The following is a 27,994-nucleotide window of genomic DNA, read 5'->3' on the forward strand; positions in this document are numbered from 1 at the left end:
AGAGACTCAGTTTCCTCATCGGCAAGATGGAAAATCACAACCCACATCATGTTGTGATGGTTACAGAGAGACTGACGCATGTAAGGCATCTAGGGCAGTTCTCACACAGCAGGTCATCCATACATGGGAGCTGCCAGACTTACTGGGCTGCAGACAGGAAAGGGGGTTTCGGGACACGGACTGGCCATCTGTGTGGCACGAGCCACGGGCACAGTCAGGAGCCCGAATCAAGCCCGGGCACTCCACAGGGCACTGCAGGCCAGAGCCCACCGGAGATGCCTCCCTGCAGGCCCCCCAGCCGTCTCACCTCCCGGCAGCAACACACACACCTGCCTCCGTCCCCGAACGCTGGCGGCCTCTGGTGGTGAAAAAGGAAATGCGCTTTGTTTTAAGGACGTCTTCGTTTCTGCAGGGGGAGAAACGCCCAAGTTTGAGGAAAGCATGGCAAAGACATTTCTACTCGGGCTGTGACTATACAATGGCACACAGAAAGAAGGGAGAAAATACCCCCAGCAGGGTGTTGGGGCCCCTGTGGCCGACGTGTAAGCGTGGACAGCCATTGTCTGTTAACTGCACCAGTTGTGCTCACAAGTCTTTTGGCAAAAAACAAAAACAAGCAGAGAAGGTGACGTAATACCAGCAGGACTGGCGGTTTCCACTCCTGAGCTTTTCGGTCTCAGGCAGGGGCAGCCTGGCAGGAAGGCCCACTCCAGGGGCTGCCGCTTTTCTCTTCACCGGGGAGCTCTCTGCGAGGGGTAAGTTCCACTGAGATGCCGCAGTGGTGGCCCTCAGCAAGTGAACTAAGGAAGCTGGTCTTCCTAAGGAGACCTTGGAGGGTACTTTTTATTCAGTCTACACATACTGGCTAGTGACTGGCAAAAACTTTTGAACAGAAGGACAACTGAGGCTAAATACAGGGAGACTCTCCAGGAGTCCCTAAAGACCGGAAATTGCAGGATACTGTGTTGGGCTGAATTGTGCCCCTCCCACTCACATGTTGAAGCCCTAACCCCCAGCATCTGAGAATGTGAGGTATTTGGAGACACGGCCTTTAAGCAGGTTATCCAGTTAAGACAAGGTCATGAACGTGGGCCTGGGTCCAGTCTGCCTGGTGTCCTCACAAGAAGCGGCAATCAGGACACAGACAGGCACGGGGGAGACCGTGTCAGGACATGGGTTCAGCTGTCTGCCTGCCGAGGAGAAGCCTCGGGAGAAACCGACCCTGCCGCCGCCTCCCTCTCAGGCTTCCAGCTTTCAGAACTGGGGGAAATCCATGCCTATCGTTTCAGCCGCCCGGTCAATGGCACTTTGTCATGGCCGCTCAGCGACCCCGCATGGATGCCATCCCATGGGTCTGCGACTGGGCTTATGCACACAGCTGAGAGCTCACCGGGGACAGACACCCCTGCTTACTTGCCAAAGTGATTTCTGGAGAGATCCAGGGCTTTGAGCTGCCTGCAGGTCCACTTCTCTGGAGGTGGGAGGGCTACCAGCTGGTTTCCCTGTAACTTCAAGGACATGAGGGCCTGGGGCAGAGAGAGAGAGAGCAAAGGTGACGTCAGATAGCACAGGGGTGGAGGACCGGAAGGGGAACCAAACGGTTACAATCAATTCACTCTCACAGGGATTCCAACAGTGAGGGGTCTCAGAGTCTTCAGCCTCCTGACATCACAGCAGAAAGGGCGAATGGGACAGTTAACAGATCCTTCCCTTCAGATCAAGGCGAGGCAATTATTCCAGAATGAAAGGAATGAATTGACACTTCTTAAGAGTGACAGTTATTTGTGGACCTGTCCCGGGAATAGAAGAAGAGTCTGAAGGCCCTGGAGGCCACAGTGCCAGCGCAGGAGGGGTGGGCAGACGGGATGGCTCCCTGGGCTGGCCCAGGTGACACCCTGGACAGGGGTCGGTGGCAGCAGCAACACTGAGGGTGACCCACCCAAGTCACGGAACCTCTGCCGGCTTGACACGGACTCCCCTGGGGCAATGGAGAGTACCCCACTCGGACCTGGCTCTGTCCACCAGGTGGTGACTAGGACCCATGCTCTGCTTTCAGAGGTTCCCACTGGGCACCAAGCGGTGAATAGGACCCATGCTCTGCTTTCAGAGGTTCCCACGGGGGCAGGAAAAACAGACAGGTCTGGGAACAGCCTGCTGGGACACACACAGCCAGGGCTCTGGCACAAGGCATTTCCTGAGTTCACGCCCGGGAATTCCAGCTCTTCTGCTTCCGGGCAGGGAGGCAGGATGAGGCTACTGCCCGAGCCTCATGCGCCAGCGGGCCTGGCGGGCCCACTCAGGAGCCAGGAAGGAACAGAACCACAGAGGGTCAGTCCAAGGGGCTGCTGGGCTGTGCTTACTGTCAACATTAAAGAAAATTCTGGAGAACAAAAACCCATCATCCCACCTTCCTCCCAGAGCTGTTGTCATTTTGTGCATTTCCTCTCAATCTTTGCATGCAACCATGCATGATATTGATGGTTAAACTTTTCTTTCAACTTATTTTTTCTTTGTCTCAAAAGCTCTGAAGAAGTACATAGAACTGTAACGTGGAGTGGTTTTCTTGCAAAAGCTGAAAATGAGAAATAAGGTGCTATTACTTGACTTACATCAAGCTGGAAAAGTCCCAAGGGAACTTCTTTCAGTGAATTTTCTGAGAAGTCCACATCCTTCAGGTGGTTCTTCCAAAACACAGCCATTTTGTCTGGTAGAGACTCCAGGGCATTTTTGGATGCTTTGCAACATTTCTAGGAGTATGACAATAAAGAGAATTAATCAGCTTTTTAAAGGCAGGGGTTTCTATGAGAAAGACTTTCCAAATTTAATGTTAAAAATAAGACCATTACAAAAACCTCTGTAATAAATACAATTCAGCTAATTAAGAGGCTACAGACTATTCCTGGGCTTCCCTACTGGCTCAGCAGTAAAGACCCCACTCCAATATTCTTGCCAGGAAGTCCTCATGGACAGAGGAGCCTGGTGGGCTATAGTCCACAGGGTTGAAAAAGGGTCAGACTGAACTGAAGCACACATGCATGCAGACTATCCTTGCCCTGTTTTCCTGTCCTTGCTCCAGGGAATGGTGGGAATGGTTTCCTGGGGAGACCAAGGTGACTCGCGGTCTTTTCCCTTCCCCCAGGACACCTGGCCCATTGTCCTTGAAAATAATGGGACAATTCAGGAGAGTGTTCTGAAGAGGAGCCTACACCACACACACATATACATTTAAACTAGAAATATTAATGTGAGGAATGGAGAATTTCCATATTTGCTGTTAAAAATAACAGCAAGAAAACACAAATATACTTTATGCGGTTCCATCTGTTTTAACAAGCAAACTTCCCAAGAAACAAAACCACCATTTGAAGGGGAGTGCTATGGATGCAGACTATGCCTTCTCTCCTTCATTCTTATTTTATGGCTGTCCTAAAGAAACGACCTTGCGTTTTTGGACAGAACTCGACCCGGGCCATCCCATTTCCAGGCTGTAGCTGTGGAAAGTCTTATAGGTGCTATGGTGCCAATCTCAAACCCAAAGCCAGGGGGGCTGGCCCTCGGGTGAGTTACCTGCCTAAGACCCTCAGCTGCTAGATGCTGAGTGACAGACATGCTCATCTATAACATGGGAGCAACTCTGCCCATCGAGGGGAGGCAGCATGGTGCACCCTCTCAGCTCTGTGGGACTGACCGCTCCTTTCACAGTTTCTGGAAAGTTACTAACCAAAGGACAAGCCCAGGCATCTGGAAGCGCCCTCAGGTTATTTCTGGAGGCGTTTAGACAATTGAGTGATTTGAAAGAATGGAGGAAAAGTGCAGGGAGTTCTGTCAGTTTGTTGTCAGAAACATCAAGCTCCTGTAGCTTCCGTAAACCAATCCAGTTCGTGGCTAAAAGATAAAAGAGGATGAATTGGTAAACATATCCCAATCAAGAAGAAAACGACAAAGTATATCAGGTTACTGATGATGAAACATACCACTCTCTTCTTCAAACAATTTTTCCAAATAGTTTTTTGAAGCTGTCAGTTTTTGAAGTTTTGAGAGATGCAGGAATCCTGGTGGGAGGTGGGACAATTTGTTGCTGGAAATGTCTATTTCAAGTAGCCTGTAGTTGGGAAAGAAGGAAGTCAAGGCATCAGAAGCAAGCCTTGGTTACATATTTCTCTGTAAATGTGTTTTTCTCCTGGCACAAGGACAAGGAATGTGCACTGAAACACCACCATGGATTGTGTTCATCATGTTACCGTCACTATGTCGTGTAGAAAAAGAAGACCAGAGCTCTCGTCGGTGGGTCCGGGGCTCACTGACCAATAGGGATGTAACCTTTCTCAAGTATGTGATAACAGAACAAGCTGGTGTCCTAGATGCTACTGGAAGTCCAGAGAGCAGTGCTTTTAACCTTTTGGACTCTCAAGTCTGCCCTGGTTAAGGACCCCCCACTCCATGGCGGCTGTTTAATTTTTTGTACGGGGCTTTTTTCACATGAGTTACTACTGACCCTACACTCTTGTCAACATTCTTTTCTTCTCTTCACTTAGAGCCTTAACTTTTGAAACCAGCTCATGTCCCATACGGAATGAGGGCTTACAGGCATGATCATCAATACATCAGGGAAGGGAAGGTCCTTCCCCTCCCCGTGCAGCCTCAGCAGAGGGGCTTGGGTGTCTTCCCAAGGCCTCCCAGAAAAAGAGACAGGCACACTGTCAGACCACGACCAGAATCCTGTGCAGTTAACTGCTTCCTGCTCACTTTTCTTGGGAGGCAGGCCAAAAGCCGGGGTGTCTGGGTCCCATTGCTTCCACCAGCCTCCTTCCTCTGATTCCTGCTGGCAGGACCAAGACTGGGCATCATGGGCCAGCAGGCCTGCATGGCTGCAAAGAGCAGTGGACACGTGGGCCAGACAAACCACCCTGTCAGAACTCCCTGTGTTCACGTGGACAGCAGCCCGGGACCTTGTGCCCAAGAGTTTGCTGAAGGCACCCACAACTTCCTTCTCTTATTTTAGCTGAAAATCTGCTTTACAAAGCACCAGCTACAATCAGGGAGCACAAGTGCAGGAAGCAGCCTCTGCAGGCAGAGTGTGGGGGCAGCCAGGCTCACACGGCCGGGGCCCCCACCGGGGCCTGGGGCAGGAGCCTACCTGGAACAGATGATTTCATCTGATGACTGCACGCTGGGCAGCTCCCCCAGGTGGTTGTCCGAGAGGTTCAGCTTCCGGAGGTTGATAAGGCCCCAGGGGACGACCGAGGGGAGGGACGCCAGACAGTTGGCAGAAAGATCCAGCTCTGTGATCTGGCAGGAGATGTCGATGAGCCAGTCCAGATCCACCCAGGGCAGCTTGAGGTGGGACCATTTCACACGAAGAGCCTGGGTGTTGGGGAAATGGGCAGAGCACACGCCAGTGATGAACCCAGGGCTCATGCAGACTTGGGATAAAGCAATGGTTTATCCAAGTGTGAGTCTGCCTGCTCGTCTCAGCGGAGTCCTGAGAGATCAGGAGCACTGGGAGCACGTTGGCACTCGGGGGCACCTATATTCTCGAGGGCATCTCTGCAGACACAGCAACATGCTCTCCAGACTCAAGCGGGGGCACATGGGCTTTGCGTCACCCCTTAGAGGGCTGACCACAGCCAGGCGGGACACACAGCAGGAACGGCCCCTGCTCTGTGCAGAAGAGGCCACCCCAGCTTGGATGACCCGCACCAGCCAGGAGAAGAAGGCGGAGACCCAAACCTGGGTCTTCTCCCTTCAGGTCACCCTTCCCCGTGATGAGGGTAAGAAGTGTCTGCACGTGCTCACACCGTGCGGGGTGCTTTGTGGATGCACCACTTCCAGGGTGAGCGACAACACACAGGCAACGGCCAGAGCACATGCGAAAAAGAGGACTTTGACACAAAACCTGCAGCAACCTACCAGGACACTGATAACCCCCTCATCTAAACTGGAAGCAGGGACAAAACTCGGGAAGCAGTCACTTCTCAGACGAGTCCCGGACATTTGGGGTCAACTGTTACAGAAGTTACCCTGTAGCTTCCTGGACTGTTACTAGGCGTTGCAGTGAGTCATGGGTGGGGCCTGGCATTTGGCATTTCCTGCAAGCTCCCAGGTGATGCCAGAGCTGTTGGTCTAAGGAACACACTGTGGGAAGGAAGAGACTGAACTTGACCTAGAGGTTGACTCATTCTATTTAAAGAAATAAAGTATAAATTATATGATCCTTCCTTTCAGGTGAGAAGGGTTCTCTAGCCCTATGCTAAGACAACTGCTGTAACTAACTAGGGAAAGTCAAACATGCTCCCCTAACCAGTCATGAAGGATGTCCCCTTCTAAGTCACTGCCTCCAGCTTGCCCACCAACAGCCTCCAGACAGGGCACACCTGGCGGCTTGCCCTTGTCTGTGATAAAGCCTCTCCACTCTTCTGACAAAAGGCGAGCGACAGTGGCTGACTCGCTACCGAAAGCGCTGAACAAATCTCCTTTGCTTTTCTCATTTGATTGGGTCAGAAAGGCCAGCAGCTTGCTGGCACATGGTGGTAAACGGGATCTGGTTAAATGTTCATGAGCAGGGCTTTGCTCTTCTTGGTCATTCAAGAATGTGGGGCTCACTGAGGTTTCTGGGGAAAGGAAATCGGCTCTTTTGGCTAGTTTCTCTAAAGCAGCTGGAAATCCATATCAGAAAATTAGAGAACCAAGAATTAGTGCTTCACTGAAGGGAAAATGTTGCAACTGGGAAAGACACCAATAACGTGAGGTAAGTTCACTTTCAAAATTGGCAGCATAGACTCCCTTAGCTGGTCACAAGGTGGCGTGTGCGCCCCGTCTTCGTCTCCTTGGCTAACTTGCCAGGATTGGAAAGGCTGTTCCTTCTCAAAGTTCTGGGTTTTGAACCAAGGAGATGGGGGCCCTGTCTCTGTCTGCCTGTCTTTCTCCATCCACCTCGATGAAGAGAGATGGTGGTATACTGGATTTTAGGTCAAGAGAATGGAGTTTTAGTCTCAGTTTTACTTTAGACAAGTCAAGCTTGAACTGTAGGCCTGTTTTTATTGTCATTATTGTTTCCCCCCATAATTTTTTATCTTGAAAAATTTCAAAACTGCAGAAAAGTTTAACCAGTTCAATGCATACCCATTCATACATACCTCATCTAGATTCACCAACTGTTACTATGTTGCCACATTTTTCTTCTTTTTCTCTCCACACACACACACACACACACACACACACACACACACACACACACTTTTCATTTTTTGCTGCGTCATCTGAAAGTAACCATGGCACTTCACACCAAAATTATCTCTGAAGAAATGAAATCAGTACCACATTATCAAATCCGTACTCCATGTCCAAATATTCCAGAAATGTCTTTTATTACTATTCTGCATCTTAATCCAGGATCTCATCAAAAATCATACACTGCATTTAGTTGTCACGTCTCTTTACTTTTCTTGAATCTAGAAGAATCCTCATGCCTTTCGCTGTCCTTTTAAACTTTGGCATTGTAGGTTTTCAAGTCATTCTAGTTGTCTTGTAGAATATCCCATAATCTGAATTTTGTTTCCTAATGTTTAGATTCAGGTTAAGCATTTTTGACAAAAATCTCAATGTTCATTCCTACTAACTGAACTCCACAAGAGGGCACCTGATGCCAGGTTATTTCACTAATGGTGATGCCAAGTCTGATCCCTTGGTTAAGGGATCTGTCCTTTGTAATGCCACATTTTGCGTGTGTGCGTGTGTGTGCACACTCAGTCGTTTCCGACTCTTTGGGAGCCCATGGACTGTAGCCCACCAGTCTCCTCTGTCCATTGAATTTCCAAGCAAGAATACTGGAGTGGGTTGTCATTTCCTCCTCCAGGGGATCTTCCTGACCCAGGGATCAAACCTGAGTTTCTTGCATCTCTTCCACTGGAAGGCAGATTCTTTACCTCTGCGCCACAAAGTCACATTGTACTCTTTGTGATTAACTAGCAATCTGAGGGGGTGATATTCTGAGACTAGTGAATGTTTTCTGTTCCTACATCAGTTCATCCCATGGTTTCAGCATCCATTGTTGATCCAAGGTGTCCAGATCACAGTCTGACTCTCTCCACTCTGTATGGCCCTGTGTGGCCATTCAGGTCACCTGAACTGACACAGCGGTCAAATGCAAAGTGAAAAGGAGACTGGGTTTGCTTTTAAATAACAGACCTTAGGTGTCGATTGAAAGTTTTATAAATAAAACTCTGTAAGGGCCATCAAAAATAAATAAAACAACAGGCGCAACTCAGGTTACTATGGTGACATGAACCAATTACGACACAAATCAATTAGACATCCTTGGGGAACCAGCCGAGACCTTGTGTCCTGACAGTGGCAGTCTTCCTCCTGCATCTCTTCCTGTCAGCCTCTCTGATCCTGGAGCTGCAGCCTAGAACTGCATAAGGAGCAGGGACTCTGCCTCAGGGACACGAGTCCTGTGTTTGCTTAACTCACCCCATGTGAGACCTTGGGCAAGCTGAGTGGGGGTGAGCACTTTTTCAGGCACTGTCAGGCTCAACTCCCTTTTCAGGAAACCACCCATGGATTCTGTGCTGCGCTAAGTCAGCCCAAGGGTCGTCTCCATCTCCTCTGCCCCATGACGCAGTATGGCCTTCCAGAAGCTGGACTGCATGCATCTCTAGTGCTAGGCCTCGTGTGACAACCTCTGAAGCTCAGCACTGTGCCTAGCGTGCAGCAGACACTCAAGAAATGTTTGTGTGCTGAAAAGAGGCAAGCCACCGGGACCAACAATCCATCTACTATTGCCTCTAGCCGTATCCACCACTCTAAACTCTCAAGGTCTGCTCAAACCCCACAGCCTCCCCCACTGCAATCTGTCTGCAGAGAACATCTCAACTCCTGCCCCGGACAGCCCTGCACCTCCACAGTCTGCCCCAAACACTCCCCAGGTTTCTGGCACACTGCTTCTCCCAAGACTTCTGCCCACCCTCTCGGTTCCTTTTGGCAGATGGCTTGTGGGGTTAATAATTTGTTCTCAGTAGAAGGTAGAAGAAACTGGGGAATGGGCCAACTCCTAGAACTGAGGATTCAAGACTAAAGGAAAACTTCCAACTAAAGCCCAGAAACTCAGTTCAGTTCAGTTGGTCAGTCGTGTCCATCTCTTTGCAACCCCATGGACGCCAGGGCTTCCCTGTCCAACACCAACTCCTGGAGCTTACTCAAACTCATGTCCATTGAGTTCGTGATGTGATCCAACAGTCTCATCCTCTGTCATCCCCTTCTCCTCCCACCTTCAATCTTTCCCAGAATCAGGGTGTTTTCCAATGAGTCAGTTCTTTGCATCAGGTGGCCAAAGTATTGGAGTTTCAGCTTTAGCATCAGTCCTTCCAAAGAATATTCAGGTCTGATTTCCTTTAGGATGGACTGGTTGAATCTCCTTGCTGTCCAAGGGACTCTTAAGAGTTCTCCAATACCACAGTTCAAAAATATAAATTCTTCAGTGCTCAGCTTTCTTTATAGTCCAACTCTCACATCCATACGTGACTACTGGAAAAACCACAGCTTTGATTAGATGGACCTTTGTCAGCAAAGTAATGTCTCTGCTTCTTATTATGCTGTCTAGGTTGGTCATAGCTTTTCTTACAAGGAGCAAGCATCTTTTAATTTCACGGTTGCAGTCACCATCTGCAGTGATTTTGGAGCTCCCAAAAATAAAGTACTCACAGTTTCCACTGTTTCCCAATCTATTTGCCATGAAGTGATGGGACCAGATGCCACAATCTTAGATTTCTGAATGTTGAGTTTTAAGCCAACTTTTTCACTCTCCTCTTTCACTTTCATCAAGAGGCTCTTTAGTTCTTCTTCACTTTCTGCCATAAGGGTGGTGTCATCTGCATATCTGAGGTTGTTGATATTTCTCCCAGCAATCTTGATTACAGCTTGTGCTTCATCCAGCCCAGCATTTCGCATGATGTACTCAGCATATAAGTTAAATAAGCAGGGTGACAATATACAGCCTTGAAGTACTCCTTTTCCTATTTGGAACCAGTCTGTTGTTCCATGTCCAGTTCTAACTGTTGCTTTCTGATCTGCATACAGACTTCTCAGGAGGCAGGTCAGGTGGTCTGGCTTTTATTTTGGTGCAACCCTTATGGTTGAAGAATATAATCATTTATGAAGCCTGAAATTGACAGTGCTTTTAGGCTTGCTTTAACCTAAAGAGCTGAGGGGCTGGCAACTGGGCCCTGAACGGACACAGAGAAGGGTTCTCTGCTCCAGCACTGGGAGGACGTGCCTCTGCAATTTTGAGAACAGCCCCACCAAAGCAAGCTCCAATGCTGCCTTCTTCTTAGGTTTCCATGGAACCCACAAAGCAGAATCTGTGTCCCTTCTCATATTTTCATCTCACTGTCCCTTGAGGGGACAGAGGGGAACTCAATGGCAGCAAGGCATGACACAAAAAAGGCAGTCAGTGCAATTAGTATTTTCAGTCAAGATACAAGAGTTAAAATGGGGGAGAAATACATAGAATGTTCTAAAATGTATTCATGGATCCCTAGACTACATAGGAGCTTCCCTAGTGGCTCAGATGGTAAAGAATCCGCCTGCAATTTGGGAGACCTGAGTTCAGTCCCTGGGTTGGGAAGATGCCCTGGAGAAGGAAATGGCAACCCACTCCAGTACCCTTGCCTGGAAAATCCCATGGACGAAGGAGCCTGGTAGGCTACAGTCCATGGGGTCCCAAAGAGTCAGACATGTCTGAGCATCTTCGCTTTCTTTCTTTGGACCACAGAGAACCTAAGACTTCCTTTTTGTGAGTAAGCACACTCCTGGGTGGCAGTTCTTTGTTGAAATAGACAGTAAGACAAGAACTACCTTCTGACTGTGAAGGAGTATTCAGAGCACCAGACAGCTGAAGGTGTGCAAATCCAATGGGTGTAATTGGAGAGGAACAGACTCACTAAAAGGTCTGAAGAACAAGCGAAAAGAAACCTAAGAATGAAGGCGCCCAGGGCAGCAGAGTCTGCTGCAGAATCTGAAGACAAATCCTAGGCCCCCCCAAGGGACGTCAGTGACTGCAGAAGGGGGTCTGTGCATGGAGGCCAACAAGTTAGTGGTAAATTTCAAGCCTGCAAGTGTCTCTGGGAGCCCAGACTGTCAGAGGAGGCTCTGAGTGATGGGGAGTCAGCTGGACAGGAGATCAGCATGCTGGAGACAGCAGCTCTGGCCCAGTCTCCCTGTGTAGGTGAGGGCCATGGCAAGCGAGGCCTGACCGCGCCCCCAGCCACGGCCTGGAGAACCCCCCCTGCAAGGCTCCCGGATGCCTGCTCACGTCCGCGCACCTGGCAGGGATAGGTCCTCAAGGAGGGAGAGGGTGGGTGGTGAAAGTGGAGGGAGGAGTAGGAGCCTGGGCTTTGGCTATCTGCCTGTGCATGAGAGACCACCACGGAGGGGGACTAGGCCAAGAGCAGTGGAGTAACAGTCACGGCTGGTGTCATGGGAGGAGCTGTGTCCTGGCAAAAGATACCTGAAAATAAGCTTATTTGACTTAATGTGTAAACAGGGTCTTTATGGAGGTAATCAAGTTAAAATGAGGTCATTAAGGCGGGCCCTAGTGTGAATGGTGTCCTTATGGAAAGGGGAGGTGAGACACAGAGGTGGACACGTGCAGAGAAAAGACGAGAAGTCAGGGTGGGGGGATGGCGTGTGACTGGAGTGATGGGTCTACAAGCCAAGGGACACCCAGGACTGCCAGTAGCCACTGGATGCTATAAAGTGGCAGGGAAGGGTCTTCCGCTGGAGCTGTGACAAGGAGCACAGGCCCTGTCTACACCCTGAGTCAGATGCACAGCCTATAGAACTTGAGACAACACATTCCCGTTATTCTAAGCCAGCTCGTGTTTGTTACTTTGTTACACTGGCACTGATACACACGGTAACGAATTAGTGACCATGGGAGAATCAAGACCTGAGAATCCAGAACATTCCACCAGCAGAAGCCCACGGCTTAAGAAAGGAAATGAAATAAGCAGATATTCTTGAAAGCCACAGGGATGCCTCTTGAGATAAATAGATTAGAAACACAATAAAAATGTAGTGAAAGGACAGTGATACCAGTTATTAATTTAGGGAAAAGCCTAGGAGGGCTCTATGATGAAAAAGGAGAATTTTGAAAATGACCTGAGGACAATAAACGGGGTAAGGAAAAGGAGAGGAAAAGAGAAAGGGGAGGATAGCCTTCCTTCTAAGCTCAGAAGAAAGATTAATTAGATGACTCAGTTATTACATTAAATGACTTAGTAAGAGAGAAAAAAAAAATGAAATCACTTCTGACAAAAGCCCTCCTGCTAAAAATATTGTAAACGTCAGAATCAGTGGTGGTTAGCTGCCAATATAATTTCAGACAAAGGGAAAAAAAGGGAAACATAACCAAGCAAGCCAGATCAATGCGAAATGTAAGCACAGAAATAACTTATAAACAATCCTAAAGTCAACACGGAACAGTCTGTTGCCTCCTAGGGCACACTCAAACCTGAACCCTGGAGAACCTTCTGGAAGTGGAGCTGTGATGGCATGATAATACCTTCCTGGTAACTCTTTGCAAGGCATACACAGAACGTTTTCAAATGTCCCTCACAGTAACCCTGTAAGCTCAGGCACAATTTGCACACAAACAGCCTCAGTGAGGCAATCTGCTTGAAGGTAAGAGAACCAGGATCACAGTTCACATCAGGAGCCTAATGTTCTGTCTGGTCCCTTCCAATTGACACCACGTTCAGTCACATGGCCATGAAATAGCTGACACGATTTCAAAGGCATTAGGAGAGATAATCAAGGTGCCTTAATGATGATGAAGCCCCAAAACACACCATGCTAAATCTCTGGGTTCCAATCCAGGACAAATTCATAAAAAACAAACTCATGAAAATTTTAGAAAAATATTAGCAGAATATGATAGGTCTCATATGCAAAAAAATGAATGGAGAATTATAAAATTAGACATTATGGTAAGAATGGGAGTAGGGGCCAGGAGAACAAACTCTGTTTTCAAGTCAGTATGAACCTGCACATATATTGATTGTATTCTGAGTAAGAAACAAAAGTAAATGGAAAAAAGGGAAAAGGCAAGCCTCCTGCATGAAGGAAAAGTAAAGGTAGAAATCAATGATGAAAGCAGAATTGAAAGGTATCCAATTATTTGGACACTAAAAATGCCCTTTCAAATAATGCTTGGTTAGGAGAGAAAACAGCTTCCCTTGTGGCTCAGCTGGTAAAGAATCTGCCTGCAAAGCAGGAGACCGGGGTTCCTTTCCTGGGTGAGGAAGACCCCCTGGAGAAGGGAATGGCAACCCATTCCAGTATTCTCACCTGGAGAATTCCATGGACAGAGGAGCCTGGCAGACTACAGTCCATGGGGTCACAAAGAGTTGGTCACGACTGAGTGACTACCACACACACCGCTCTTGACCATTTTGGAGCACTGATGAGTAGTGTTTGGGTGGGGTTGGTGAATAGCTTGGGCTTCCCAAGAGGCTCAGGGGGTAAAAAAAAAAAAAAAAAAACCTGCCTGCAATGCAGGAGATATGGGTTCAATTCTTGGGTAGGAAAGAATTCCACCTCCTGGAGGAGGGCACAGCAATACCACTCCAGTATTCTTATCTGAGAATCCCATGGACAGAGGAGCCTGGTGGGCTACAGTCCGTGGGATTGCAAAGAGCTGGACATGACTGAACAATGAACACTACCACCACCACAGGAGAGAAAAACCAATTTACAAGAGTAGAATATATTTTTAGACTAACATAAGCAACACAAGTAATTGTAACAAAAACTCTGATAACAGTTACCAAAAGGAAAAAGTAAAGCATCACAAACTAGCCCTGCCCTGCTTAGAATGAAAAGCTAAAAGAAAGTGGGGAAATGAAATTAGACTAAAAATATAACAACCAAAATGAAATAAAAACAAGGAAGTTGCTAAATAAAACCAATTTTAGAATAATTTGAAAATAATAAAATTGATAATGACTAAGTGAAAAATAAAAGTACCTTAATAATCTAAGAATAAAAATGACAATCCATCACCCACTGGAAAATAATGTTTAAGTTATGGGAGATGTCCTCAGCCAGAGCTAAAAAAACAAATAATGATGTTGAAATGCAAGATTTACTTCCAAAATAAAAAGTTCTCAAAGTGACACAGTAAGAGAAAAAAGTGTATATGAGACAAACAAGGAAAATAAAGGATCACTCTCCAAAGGCTCCTAATTCAATATAGCTCTTTTTCAATCCAATCTTTCAAAGAACAAATTGTCTCTGTGTTACATGGTTCCTTAACAGAAGACTCACTTCATTTTATGAGCAAAACCAATTACTCTGCAAGAGCCATTAAAATTCTAAGTCAACTACATGTACACCCATGGATGCAAAAACTGTAACAAAATTTTCTCTAATGGAAATCAACAACTGAACTCAAAGGTTTCAGTTCTCCAACCAAGCAGGGTCTATACCAAGAAAAGAGCACAGGGCTAACTTCTGGAAAACCATCAAGCACATTTTGTTAAAGAAAAGTGGTCCTCTTTGAATCATCTAAATGCCAAAACATATTAAAATTTATCAATTTTTCTTCACTAAAATTCTTAAAAACAGGTACACAAGGTCTGCTTTTAAATCAACATTGTGCTTTTTTCCCTGTAGTATTTCAGTCATTCCTTTTAAAAATAGGAAATTTACCAAAAAATCTTCCTTCCAACTTAAGAATTTTGCCAATAGCAATTCGAGAGAAAGAAAAAAACAAGAAATAAAAATACTATCTCTGCAATTACTACCCTATTCAAGTTACTGTTTGAGAGAACTGTCTCCTCAATTTTTAAGACAACAATTTCTACTTCATAGATTTGTACAGATGATTAAAGTAGAATGTTTTGCAAAGTACTTTGTCAGCCATAAAGTCCTATGTAAACAGAAGGTTACTACATGTATAAAAATTTATCCACCCATCTATTTACCTGTTCATCCATGCATCCATCCAGGGAGCCCACCCATCCATCCATCCACCCACCTATGTTCCAGCCATCCATCTAAGCAACCATCTACTCACCCTGTTCCAGGCCCTACACTGAGGGGCAAATACAGAGTGAGCAAAACAGGACAAAGTCTTGCTTTGGAGAAGCTTCCAGTTAAAGGGGGGAATTGACATTAGACAAGAATATCACCCGAACGGACAACCCCAAACTTTAAGTGCTATGAATAAAAGGGCAGGGAGCTCTCAGAGATGGACGAGGGATGTGACCCGGCCTGTGGGCTAGGGGAGCCTTCCCGGGCCTGGGGCTGAGGTGTGGCGAGCTGGTGGGGTGGCGCGGTGCTGAGCGCGGGCAGGCTGCCCGCTGTCCCTGCTGGGCAGTGTCCGCCTTTGGGTAAAGTACGAGCGGTGCAGTTCCCCGGCTGCTGGGTAGCGGGGGTTTTCTCCTAGCTTCTTATAAATAGCCATGCTTTGAGCAGTGCAGTTGTGGCAATTACTTTTCTTTCCTTTTGAGTTATGTCCTAGAGGTATCTTTCAAAAAGGAAATACCAAATTCAGAGCTGTTCTCTGGGAGAAAAGTGCTTTATAGCTTTTGTCACATGATGCCAATTACTTTCCACACATATGGAACCAATTTATACTGCCAGCAGCAAGGCTTTGGTGTCCCTTTCTCTTTGACGCTGCCAAGTGTCTTACTCAGCATTTATATTTATTTTTGTGAGTTTAACAGGTATGTGACAGCATTTTCAATTTATTTTAATTTTTATTTCTGTAGTTTCCAATAACGTTGTATGTTTCCATGCCATGATTTACTGTCTGTGTTTTCTCTTATGTAAATTAACCATTCATTTCTCTGAACTTCTTCCCCAAGGCCATTTGTAAGCCATGGTTCTGGCTTGGGCACTGAAGAGTGCCAAGCATCTAGTAGGTGATCTACAAACACTGACTGAATTAAACTCAATTATCAACTGACATGTACTTGCATCTGTTACTTTTTTTGGATTTCAGTTTCTGTCAGTTCTTTTTTTCTCAAGTTATCTTCTAATGTTTTTCTTTTTAATATTTATTTAAAAATTATATTTTACTATGTTAGTATACTATAGTAAAGCTATATTTTACTGTATTACTACCTTTTACTATAATTAATTTTAATATATATCATTTAGCTTATTTGTGACTATACATCTTGATATACCTTTAAAGTTTTGAAATGTAATCATTTTCTTTTATAACTGGAATAAATGTGCTTTTAAAATGTATTCTAATGAGTTTCAAATGCTTAACTTTTACCTGTCTGGGATTAATTTGCATAATTATGAATGTACTTGTCTATGGCCACCTGATGCAAAGAGACGACTCATTGGGAAAGTCCCTGATGCTGAGAAAGGTTGAAAGCAGGAGGAGAAGGGGGCAACAGAGGATGAGATGGTTGGATGGCATCAGCAACTCAATGGACATGAGTTTGAGCAAACTCTGGGAGAGAGTGAAGGACAGGGAAGCCTGGCAGGCTGCAGTCTGTGGGGTTGCAAAGAGTGGGACATGACTTAGGGACTGCACAACAATGCTGATATCCAATAGTTTCAATGACACTTGATAATGTTTCCTTTTCTTCTCTTATCCTTATTGTGTTTTCTAGTTTGTCACATATTCCAAAGAATAGTATTTCTGTATCTCTATGAAGCATTTTCTCCATTGTAAATTAAATGCAAGTGGTTTGTATAACTGCTGCTTTGTATTAGGTTTGATGATCTAATGGGACGCCCAGCATGAACATCTGCCTGGAAGGTTATAGGGTTCCCTGGCTCACCTGTTCTCCTGTGTGACCCTCACTGTCTGTTCTCCAGTTCTAGGAAGCACTCACCATGTGGACGGCATCACAGTGGCAAGTTTATTCCATAGGGAAAGCATGTGAACAGGGCATGAGGGTGGAGAAAGCTGTGGCATCCGGAAACTAGGTAAAACAGACACATGCAGGATCATCGGCTGAATTTCAGGGCCATGGAAAGCGGAGCGGATGACAGAGGCCATGACCATTCTAAGTTTTGTCTCATATTTAGTAACTCTCACAGGGCAGGTGAGCGCTCCTCTCACACAAGCCAGCGGTGAGGAGGCAGAACCCCGCGCCATCAGGCTGCCCCCCACCCCCGCGCTGCTGCGCACCTCCGGCCAGCCACACCGCCCGCTGGAGAAGGCTGCAAGGAGCAGAAAAGGTGCGAGGTGCAGATGCCAAGATGCCCTGGAGAGCTCACAGTTCTCGGGTAAGACCCTGATACCAAACCCCAGGCCTAACTGGGGCAGGGAAGCTCCCCAGAAGCCTTACCTCCCCCAGCGCCAGCGGCCCTCGGTCAGCTGCTCACGACGGCCGGAGCAGAGCTGAGCAGCTGGCCCTGCTGCGGGGGTGCCCCTCCGAGCGCCCGCGTGTGCGTCCTTGGACCCTCCAGACCACCCTGATGCCTGAGAAGGGCGGCCTCAGCTCCCAAATGCAGCCAGGCTCTTTGTGCTCGGGCACAGACACCAGCATCTAGACAGCCAGTCACCAGAAATATGCAGGGTGCATCATAAGCCAGAGCTGATCCAAAGTGTCAGCAGTAATAATGACAGTGTAGTAGGTGTAATGAATGATCTTCTCTAGGTTCACTATCAGATCTGTCATCATTAGAGACTTCTAAAGAAAATTAGTAAGTTCCCAATTGGGTAGTTTCAAAAATTTCAGTTCTAATCCACTTACTCCAGCACTCAGACCAGCTCAGCAAGCCCTCCAGCCCAGCCTTCTCACTGCTGAATGGGACAAATACCGTGCCAAGTCCAGGCCCTGCCTTGGCCTCCCGGCATCTGTTTCTTCCTGGCCATGCCAACACCAAAGTGTTATTTCTCATGGCAACAAAGCAAACACTGACAGGATGGCCACCACGAACACAGGCCAGCTCATTAAACATCCAGGCAAGGGTTTGGGTGACTTTCCAGAGGGGCACTCGGGAGCCAGAGCTAGGAACGATTTTGGTCAGGTCTGACTTGGCTTCGCTTTTGCTCTTTGAAAAATGCATCCAGACCATGTGATGCAGGCTCTCAGACTTTCCTTTCCAAACACCATCAAAACCTAACTGCCCGCTGACAGTGGAAAATCAACATGGGCTTCTCAGCCGTTCCCGGTTGCCGGCAGAGACAGATTCTGGCAGCCTGAGAACTAGGCTGGGCCTGACACAGAGGCGTGGGGGAACCTCAACAAGCCCTGGCTTCCACAGAGGCAGCAATTCCATTAAAAAATACCAACTGGCTGGTGGGGAAGGCAGAGCACAAAAACAGAAGGAAACAAGATGACTGCCTTAGCAAGGTCGCTGCCATGAATGGCCAGGAAGACAGAGTTTTCAGGCTGTGTACACACGGCAGCCAAGTACCCTTTTGATGCCGGCCTTAGTCCAATATTCTAAACCCCAAATGCCAGTCCAATCCCCCTGCACACCTGGGAAGGTCAGGGCACATACCTCTGGTTCCTGAGTCATCGTTCCCGATGCTGGACCACCCCGCACTAAACCTCTCTCTTCTGCTGGCAGCACAGAAGGAAAGTGCTGTCATAGGTCAGCAATCCGAGCAGCCAAACGCACCTAATGCAAGGTGCTTGAGTGTGAAATTCACTTGAATAATAATAATAAAAAAGAAACACCACCCACTTTGGGGAAGCCCAAAAAGTCCTTATGACTCAGGCTGTACTGCAATTTCATTTTCTCTTCCGATTCTACCCAAGAGAGCGAAGGAGAAGAAAAGCAACTGTGTCTTGTCTTTGCGTTCTCATTTACAGAATGCAATAATCACGTGCACGCTCTATCCCTACCCTGGCAACTTAGCAGGAATTACCAGTTGAAAAGATCACAGACACAGATCTCAACCACTTCTGCTTTTAACCTTAAACCAAAAAAATGAAAGTCACCAGGTGCATATTAGAATCACTTGGGAAGTTTCTAAAAAACTACTGATTCAGGTCCCATCCTATAGATTTGGATTTAGATAGTTGTACAATGTGGCCTGCACATTGTGATTTTTTTTTTTTTTACATTGTGATTTTTAAAAGCCACCAGTGACTCCAATTACAGAAAAGTGCAAGAACCACTGATCTACATGAAACACCTGAGGGGTACACTGCAGGGATTATGAAATGAGAAAATCCCCAAGTTACAAAGATTCAGATTCTGGTCTCAGCATCACTGCTTAATATTTTCTGTTCTCAGACAAGTAACAGAATATCTCTAAACCTCAATATTTTCATCTGCTAAACAAATTCTACTTCCTGCAATTCTTACTGACGTGTTATATGGTTCAAACATGATAAGAAAGTGCTGGGAAAAACACTTAACACTATACACATGTAAGGGTTAGATGATCATTACTTTCTTTTGCAACATGAAGCTGATGTTTAATGTTTATTGAGACTTATTATGTGCCAGGCCTTGGGCTAAGTGCACAGCTGGCTTCCAAGGTAGATACTGTAACTACCTCTGTTTATAACTGAGACGAGCCAAGGTACAGAGAGGTAAGAAGGTGTGGAAAACAGATACCAGTGTTCTCTAGAAACTTGCAAACCAGAAATGATTAGAAAAAGGTAAAAAGGAATCTCCCTGGTGGTCCAGTAGCTAAGACTCTGAGCTCCCAGTGCAGAGGACCTGGGTTTGGTTCCTGGTCAGGGAACTAGATCCCACATGCCACAAATAAGGACCAAAGATCTCGTGTGTCACAACTAAGACCCTAAGCAGCCAAATAAATAAGTAAATAAATACTAAGAAAAGAAAAAGGTAAAAAGGAAATGGTGCTGTTCAGTCGCTGAGTCATGTCTGACTCTCTGTGACCCCACGCTCTGCAGCACGCCGGGCTCCTGTGTCCTCCACTGTCTCCCTGTTTGCTAAAATTCATGTCCAGTGAGTTGGTGATGCTGTCTAACCATTTTATCCTCTGCCACACCCTTCTCCTCCTGCCTTCAACCTTTCCCAGCATCAGGGTCTTTTCCAATGAATTGGCTCTTCGTATCAGGGGGCCAAAGTATTGGAGTTTCAGCTTCAGCATCAGTCCTTCCAATGAATATTCAGAGTTGATTTCCTTTAGGTCTAACTGGTTTGATTTCCTTGTAGTCAAAGGGATTCTCAAGAGTCTTCTCCAGCACCACAATTTGAAAGCATCAATTATTTGGCACTCAGCCTTCCTTATGGTCCAACTTTCACATCTGTACATGACTACTGGAAAAACCATAGCTTTGACTATACGGACTTTTGTAAGCAAAGCGAGGTCTCTACTTTTTCTTTCTTTCTTATACATATACATATATACATATACACATATATGTGTGTGTATATATATATATATTATTGACATATAGTTGACTTATTTAACTTATATGCAGAGTACATCACGCGAAATGCCAGGATGGATGAAGCTCAAACTAGAGTCAAGATTGCCGGAGGAAATACCAATAACCTCAGATATGCAGATGAAAGTGAAGTGAAAGTGAAAGTCACTCAGTCATGTCCGACTGTTTGTGACCCCATGGACTGTACAGTCCATGGAATTCTCCAGGCCAGAATACTAGAGTGGACAGCCTTTCCCTTCTCCAGGGGATCTTCCCAACTCAGGGATCAAACCCAGGTCTCTTGCATTACAGGCAGATTCTCTACCAGCTGAACCACCAGGGAAGCCTAAGAATACTGGAGTAGGTAGCCTATCCCTTCTCCAACAGATCTTCCTGACCCAGGAGTTGAACCAGGGTCTCCTGCATTGTAGGCGAATTCTTTACCAACTAAGCTTCAGGGACGCCCTAATGGCAGAAAGGGAAGAGGAACTAAAGAGCAACTTGATGAAGGTGAAAGAGGAGAATGAAAAAGCTGGCTTAGAACTCAACCTTAAAAAAACTAAGATCATGGCATCTGGTTCCATTGCTTTATGGTAAATAGATAGGGAAAAAATGAAAACAATGACAGACTTTATTTTCTTGGGCTCCAAAATCATTGTGGATATTTGATTGCAGCCATGAAATTAAAAGACCCTTGCTCCTTAGAAGTAAAGTTATGACAAACTTAGCATATTAAAAAGCAGAGATATCACTGTTGACAAACGTCCATATGGTCAAAGCTAGTCATGTATGGATGTGAAAGTTGGACCATAAAGAAAGCTGAGCATAGAAGAATTGATGCTTTTGAATTGTGGTGCTGCAGAAGACTCCTGAGAGTCCCATGGACAGTGAGGAGATCAAACTCATCAATCCTAAAGGAAATCAATCCTGAATATTCATTGGAAGGACTGATCCTGAAGCTGAAACTCCAACACTTTGGCCACCTGATATGAAGAGCTGACTCTGGAAAAGATATTGATGCTGGGAAAGACTGAAGGCAGAGGAGAAAGGGACGACAGAGGATGAGATGGTTGGATGGCATCATTGACTCAATGGACATTGGTTTGAGCACACTCTGGCAGATAGTGGGGGACAGGGAGGTCTGGCATACTGCAATCTCTGGGGTTGCACAGTCGTATATGACTGAGTGAACAACAACAACAAAACAGTTGACTTATAATGTTTCAGGTACACAGCAAGATGGTTCATTTATACATATACACATATATTATTTTTTAGATTATTTTCCATTATAGGTTATTACAAGATACTAAGTATAGTTCCCTGTGCTATACAGTAAACCTTTGTTGCTTATTCTATATCTATTTTAACTTAGAAATCTAGCATTTTAGTCATACTAAGGCAAACAAGAGGAATCAAAATGTTATAAATTTTTTAGTTAGGCAAAAATTCATGTTTCCTAAAATATATATATCATACATACAATTTATATATATTTATACAAAAGTTTTTATGCAATGCTTAATAAAGGCTTGAGAAAGAACATAAAAAAAGAAAAGATGGAGAAATTGGAAAACATAAACTAAATGAAATGGGAGCACTGAATATGAAATAGAAGAAGTGAAACAAACTGGATAAAAGATCATCATAGTCCAGTTGTTTTTAAACATGGCTCCTCATTTGAAACATCTCTGGCACTTTGGAGGAAAAAAGCAATACGTGGGCCTTTGTATTTTTCAAAAAATTCCAAGAAAATTCTGATATGAATCTGGATTTTAAAAAGAGATTACAGGTTTTTCTATGAAATGGTAATTTTGGTGATACAGAATTCTACTACTTCTCTGTTGACCAATCATGATACAATGGTATTTAATGAATAATAGTTACATAATCACAATGGTAAAAGATGCTTATCAGTTTCACAATCAATAGCCATACAAAAGTAAAAGATAATTATAACTGCAAGCCAGAATGGGAACATGACTAGCCTAACAATATAAAGTAACCACACACAATTTGAGAGGGGCGGTCAAGGAGAGTGATGCGGTCAGTGGAAGTGCATACGTGCACGTTTTCATCCCCTCAGCCAGTCTATGTCTTTTGGTTGGTGCATTTAATCCATTTACATTTAAGGTAATTATCAATATGAAAGATCCTATTACCATTTTCTTAATTGTTCTGGGCTTATTTTCTGTAGGTCTTTTCCCTCTCCTGTGCTTTCTGCCTAGGGAAGCTCTTTTAGCATTTGTTGTAAAGTTGTTGTGGTGTTGTTGAATTCTCTTAAATTTTGCTTGTCTGTAGAACTTTAGATTTCTCCATCAAATCTGAAGGAGAGTCTTGCTGGGTAGTCTTTCTTGGTTGCAGGTTCTTCCCTTTCATCACTTTAAATATATTGTGCCATTCCCTTCTGGCTTTTTTCTGTTGGGAAATCAACTGATAACCTAATGGGAGTTCTCTTGTATGCTATTTATCATTTTCCCTTTGTTGCTTTTAATATTTTATGTTCATCTTTAATTTTTGTCAGTTTGATTACCACGTTTCTCAGTATGTTCCTCCTTGGGTTTATCTTTCCTGGGACTCTGTGCTTCCTGGACTTGGCTGACTATTTCCTTTCCCATGTTCAGGAAGTTTTCAGCTATTAGTGTGCAATAGTCCTTGTGAGTGCAAAAAGTTGGACATGACTTAGCGACTAACACGCTTTCACAGAGGTCTGTTAGGCTGTCTTCGTTTTCTTTCATTCTTTTTCCTATATTCTGTTCTGTGGCAGTGATTTCCACCATTCTGTCCTCCAAGTCACTTAACTGTCCTTCTGCCTCAGTTATGCTGCTATTGATTCCTTCTAGCTCATCTCTGTTTGTTTGCTCTTTAGCTCTTCTAGATCTTTGGTAAACACTTCTTGCATCTTCATTCTGTTTCTGATATCTGGATAACCTTCACTATCATTATTCTGAATTCTTTGTCTGAAAGGCTGCATATCTCCACTTCAGTTAGTTGCTTTTATTGGGGGGGGGGGGTTTATATTGTTCCTTCATCTGGGACATACATAATTCTATGCTATTTCATCCTGATTAATTTTCTGTAATGTGGTTTTTGTTCTAGCTGTGCGACTGTGGTTCTTCTTGTTTCTTCTGTGTGCCCTCTGGTGGATGAAGCTAAGAGGCTTCTGTAGGCTTCTTGATGGGAGGGACAGGGTGAGAAAAACTAGGTCTTGCTCTGGTGGGCAGGGCCTTGCACAGTAAAGTTTTAACCCAATTATCTGCTGATGGATGGGGTTGACCATCATCCCTGTTAGTTGTTTGGCCTGGTGAACCAACCCTGGGGTCTACAAACTCTATGGCAGAGTTAATGGGGACCTCCAAGAGGGTTTACTTCAAGGGGGACCTTCCAGGACTGCTGCTGCAGTGCCCTTGTCCCTGTGGTGAACCCCTCCTGACCTAGGAGACATCCCACCCCAGCAGGTAGTTTTGGTCCAGCCTCCTGTATAGGTCATTTCTCCTTTCTTCTGGGTCTGGGTGCATGCATGATTTTATTTTGCCCTCCAAGACTGGAGTCTGTGTTTCCCCCAGTTCTATGGAAATCCTGCAGTCAAGTCCCACTGGCCTTCAAAGTCATACTCCCTAGGGATTCCCAATCCCTTTACTGGATCCCCAGGCTGGGAAGCCTGACACGGGGCTTAGAACCTTTACAGCAGTGGGAGAACTTTGGTGTTATTGTTCTCCAGTTTGTGGATCACCCATTCAGTGGGTATGGGGTTTGATTTTAACATATTTGTGCCCCTTCTACCATCTTGGTGTGGCTTCTTCTTTGTCTTTGGACATGGGATATCTTTTTTTTGGTGCGTTCCAGTGTCCTCCTGTTGATGGTTGTTCAAAAGGTGGTTGCAATTTTGGTGCTCTTACAGGAGGAGATGAGCGCACATCCTTCTACTCTACCATCTTGAACCAGAACTGATGTCTCTGCTTTTTGATACACTGTCTAGAGTTGTCACAGCTTTCCTTCAAAGGAGCAAGCATCTTTTAATTTCATGGCTGCAGTCAATGTCCACAGTGATTTTTGAGCCCAAGAAAATAAAATCTGTCACTGTTTCCACTTTTTCCTCTTCTATTTGCCATGAAGTGATGGGACTGGATGCCATGATCTTCGGTTTTTGAATGCTGGATTTCAAGCCAGCTTTTTCACTCTTTCACCTTCAATAAGAGGTTCTTTAGTTCCTCTTCACTTTCTGCCATTAAAGCGGTATCATCTGCATATCTGAGGTTACTGATATTTCCTCCTGCAGTCTTGATTCTAGCTTGAGCTTCATCCAGTCCAGCATTTCACATGATGTACTCTGTATATGTTAAATAATCAGAGTGACAATATACAGCCTTGTCATACTCCTTTCCCAATTTGGAACCAGTCCATTGTTCCATGTCCGGTTCTAACTATTGCTTCATGACCTGCATACAGATTTCTCAGGAGGCAGATAAGGTGGTCTAGTACTCCTATCTCTTCAAGAATTTTCCACAGTTTTCTGTGATTCACATAGTCAAGGACTTTAGCGAAATAGAAAAAAAAATAGAAGTGTATGTAATCAAAAAGGGGCTTCCCAGGTGGTGCTAGTGGTAAAGAACCCACCTGTCTATGCAGGAGATGTAAGAGACAAGGGTTTAACCCCTGAGTCAGGAAGAAACCCTGGAGAAAGGCATGGCAACTCACTCCAGTATTCTTGCCTGGAGAATTCCATGGACAAAGGAGCCAGGCAGGCTATAGTCCATAGGTTTACAAAGAGTCAGATATGATTGAAGGGACTTAGCACGCATGCATAATCCCAAAAATGGAAGGCATAAACCAATATGAAAGGTCCTACAAAAATGTGAATTAGGTGTGTTCCTCTTTCAAAAGACATACTCTCAGTTGGGATTAAAAACTCAGTGCTGTTTACAAGAAATACACCAAAGACAAAGACAAAACTGAAAATACAGGCAGTCGCTACAGGCACTGGGTTTGGTGCAGACAGCTCTGACTGCAGTAACTCGCTGACAGAGCAGACAGCACTGACCAGAGGGACACGCCTCGGGGCTCCTCCCCGCCCAGCCTCAGGGCCGAGGGCCGAGCCTGAGGTGGCAGCCTGGTGGTGACTTTCAAGATCTTTCTCCTTTGTGCAGGTTAAAGTTCCTGTAAGGCTGTATTTGTCCTGTAAATCACTGCTTTTTAAAGCCTCCTGTCTAAAAGTCTGTTCTGTACATCTGTGTCTCTTTTTCTGTTTTGCATATAGGGTTATCATTACCATCTTTCTAAATTCCATATATATGTGTTAGTATGCTGTAATGTTCTTTATAACTCTGTGGGAGAAGGCGAGGGTGGGATGTTTCGAGAGAGCAGCATGTATATTATCTATAGTAAAACTGATCACCAGCCCAGGTGGGATACATGAGACAAGTGCTCGGGCCTGGTGCACTGGGAAGACCCAGAGGAACTGGGTGGAGAGGGAGGTGGGAGGGGGGATCGGGATGGGGAATACGTGTAACTCTATGGCTGATTCATGTCAATGTATGACAAAACCCACTACAATGTTGTAAAGTAATTAGCCTCCAACTAATAAAAATAAATGGAAAAAAAAAAGAAAAAAAAAGAAAACTAGCAATATTCAATAAATCTTAATTTCTTTAATTCCAAAAAAAAAAAAAATAAAGCCTCCTGTCTATGTCGCCTAATGACCCTTGCGGGGGCAAGGCTGCATGAGGGGCTGGAGGAAGGAAGGCTGTCTGACTGGCAGCCCTTCCTTCAGGCGTGGGGGTGGGGAAGCACTCAAAGAGCTTTCCTTTCTTTTCTTGTCTACATTTAAAAAAATGTCTGGGTTTTTTTTGTTGTTGTTTTTGTTTTTTTCTGTTTAAGTGGGGTGGAGGGTGGTGGAGAGGAAAATTAAGTATTTACTGAAGCTTATACTTTGGTAAAAATGTGGGTGGGGGAAGGGCAGACATTTTTCTCAACTGCCTGTTATATGCTAAGTGCTTTTCCTTCTGGACTTGCTGCTTTTGACTGAGATCATGTTTGACAGATGTAAACATTAGTGTCAAAAAAGAAGCTAGGATGAAGTAACACTAATTAGTAGGTGTAGAATTTATTTCATATTACGCATCATGAGATAATTTTTATGACTTGGCTCAAGAGACAGTTTTAAGAGCACATCCTCATTGATGCTACATTACTGCTTTCTAACTCTGTCTACTTCGTGATCTGTTATGATGATGAAAGTTGACAAAATAAACCAGTATCAACAACTAAGTCTGGTAGATCTGGGAAAAATAGAAATAGGTCCTGAACCCACTCTTTGGTTAGCCAAAGTTGTCCTGCATGAGATGTCACTGAAGATACAGAAGCAAGTGGCTGTTATCACACACTGAGAGCTGTAATGCACAATCCAGAAGAGGATGGAAAAGATACCCTTCAGTGCATTGCAGAGATGCTGCAGATCACCAAGCAAGCCATGAGGTTAGAAGTACCTACAATAGAGAGAACTTGAGAGAAAAATCAGTAAACCTCAAAGACATCACTGGCATCAGCTCTCAAAACTAAGGCTCTTTGGCCCAGGTGAAGTTTTTAATGAGTAAATTTTCATCTCTAAATAAAAAAGTGATACAGACCAAATTCACTGTAAATATTGGCAATCCATGAAAGTTCAAAAACTTTATAAACTCTGAAATGAAAGTTAACTTTCTAAAACCAAACTTAAAAGTAAATCTTTGGAAATCAGATAGAAGTCTTGAAACCATGGAAAATGCAAGTGTGATGGATAATAAAGCCCAGGCAGAGTCAGATGGAGAAATGTCTTCAGATAATGACTCATACCACTCTGATGAATTCCATACAAATTCTAAGTCTGATGAAGACAGGCAGCTAGCTAACTCTTCAGAGAGTGTAGGGACAGTAGACTATTTCTTCCTAATGGTGGTATTATTGCTTCAGCACCTCAATTAGGCAAACCTTAGTTTACTAGAAACACTGATATAAGCATTCATGATCCTTCAGAGGTTACTATCACTCATGAATGTGGGCTTGGAAAAGGCCATGAGTCTTCTTTGAAGAAAGGTCCTTCTGCTGACATCATATACACATTGACTGGCTTTGCCAAGCCTGTGGATATTTGCTGTCACGGATCTGTTCAAGATGCACAAAACAAAATTATCAGGCTATCAGAAACCAGATCTGTTTCTCAGCAGGATAGGAAGAAAGGAAATCAAATGACTAATCAAGTTTCTCATGAAGAAATTCAATCAAATCAATGGAAACAGATACCTTCTCCACCATCTCAATTAGATGTGTCTTTTTCTGCAACAGGGCCACAGTTTGTGTCAGTTGAACTAGGGCAGTCAGTTGTATCTCAAAAGACCACCAGCTCCAAATCCAGCATGCTTGAACTTGAGACAGGGCTTCATGTAACTCTTTCTCCTTCAGAGAGCTGGAGCAATCGAGCAGTCTCTCCCTTTGCAAAGGTTTGAAGTTTCACAGAATAGGTTGCTAACATTACCCAAGCTGGATTAACCCAGGGGATAAAGTTTGCAGTGGCAAATGTTCAGAAGAGCCCCGCAGAACCTGAAGTAGTTAAAGAAGTCCAACAAAATGAACTTAAAAATATATTTACACAATGCCAGACACGAGTAACTCAGATTTAGTTTTTAGCC

General features: G+C 45.0%; 1 protein-coding gene and 1 pseudogene across 5 annotated transcripts in view; one reads left to right on the forward strand and one right to left on the reverse strand.

The window, feature by feature from the left end:
• Window positions 1–27,994, reverse strand: part of LRRK1 (leucine rich repeat kinase 1) — a 150,174-nt gene that overhangs the window by 44,943 nt on the left and 77,237 nt on the right. For all 5 annotated transcript variants that reach the window (XM_043489447.1, XM_043489444.1, XM_043489446.1 and 2 more), the window contains 6 exons: window positions 5,138–5,364; window positions 3,975–4,102; window positions 3,722–3,885; window positions 2,610–2,747; window positions 1,414–1,526; window positions 330–406 (listed from right to left, as the gene is read on the reverse strand). In XM_043489447.1, coding sequence (XP_043345382.1) covers window positions 330–406; window positions 1,414–1,526; window positions 2,610–2,747; window positions 3,722–3,885; window positions 3,975–4,102; window positions 5,138–5,364 — 847 coding nt within the window. The remainder of the gene's footprint in view (window positions 1–329; window positions 407–1,413; window positions 1,527–2,609; window positions 2,748–3,721; window positions 3,886–3,974; window positions 4,103–5,137; window positions 5,365–27,994) is intronic.
• Window positions 5,564–27,985, forward strand: LOC122419774 (annotated as a pseudogene).

Source organism: Cervus canadensis, chromosome 17, assembly GCF_019320065.1.
Source record: "Cervus canadensis isolate Bull #8, Minnesota chromosome 17, ASM1932006v1, whole genome shotgun sequence".
NCBI classification, from domain to species: Eukaryota; Metazoa; Chordata; class Mammalia; order Artiodactyla; family Cervidae; genus Cervus; species Cervus canadensis.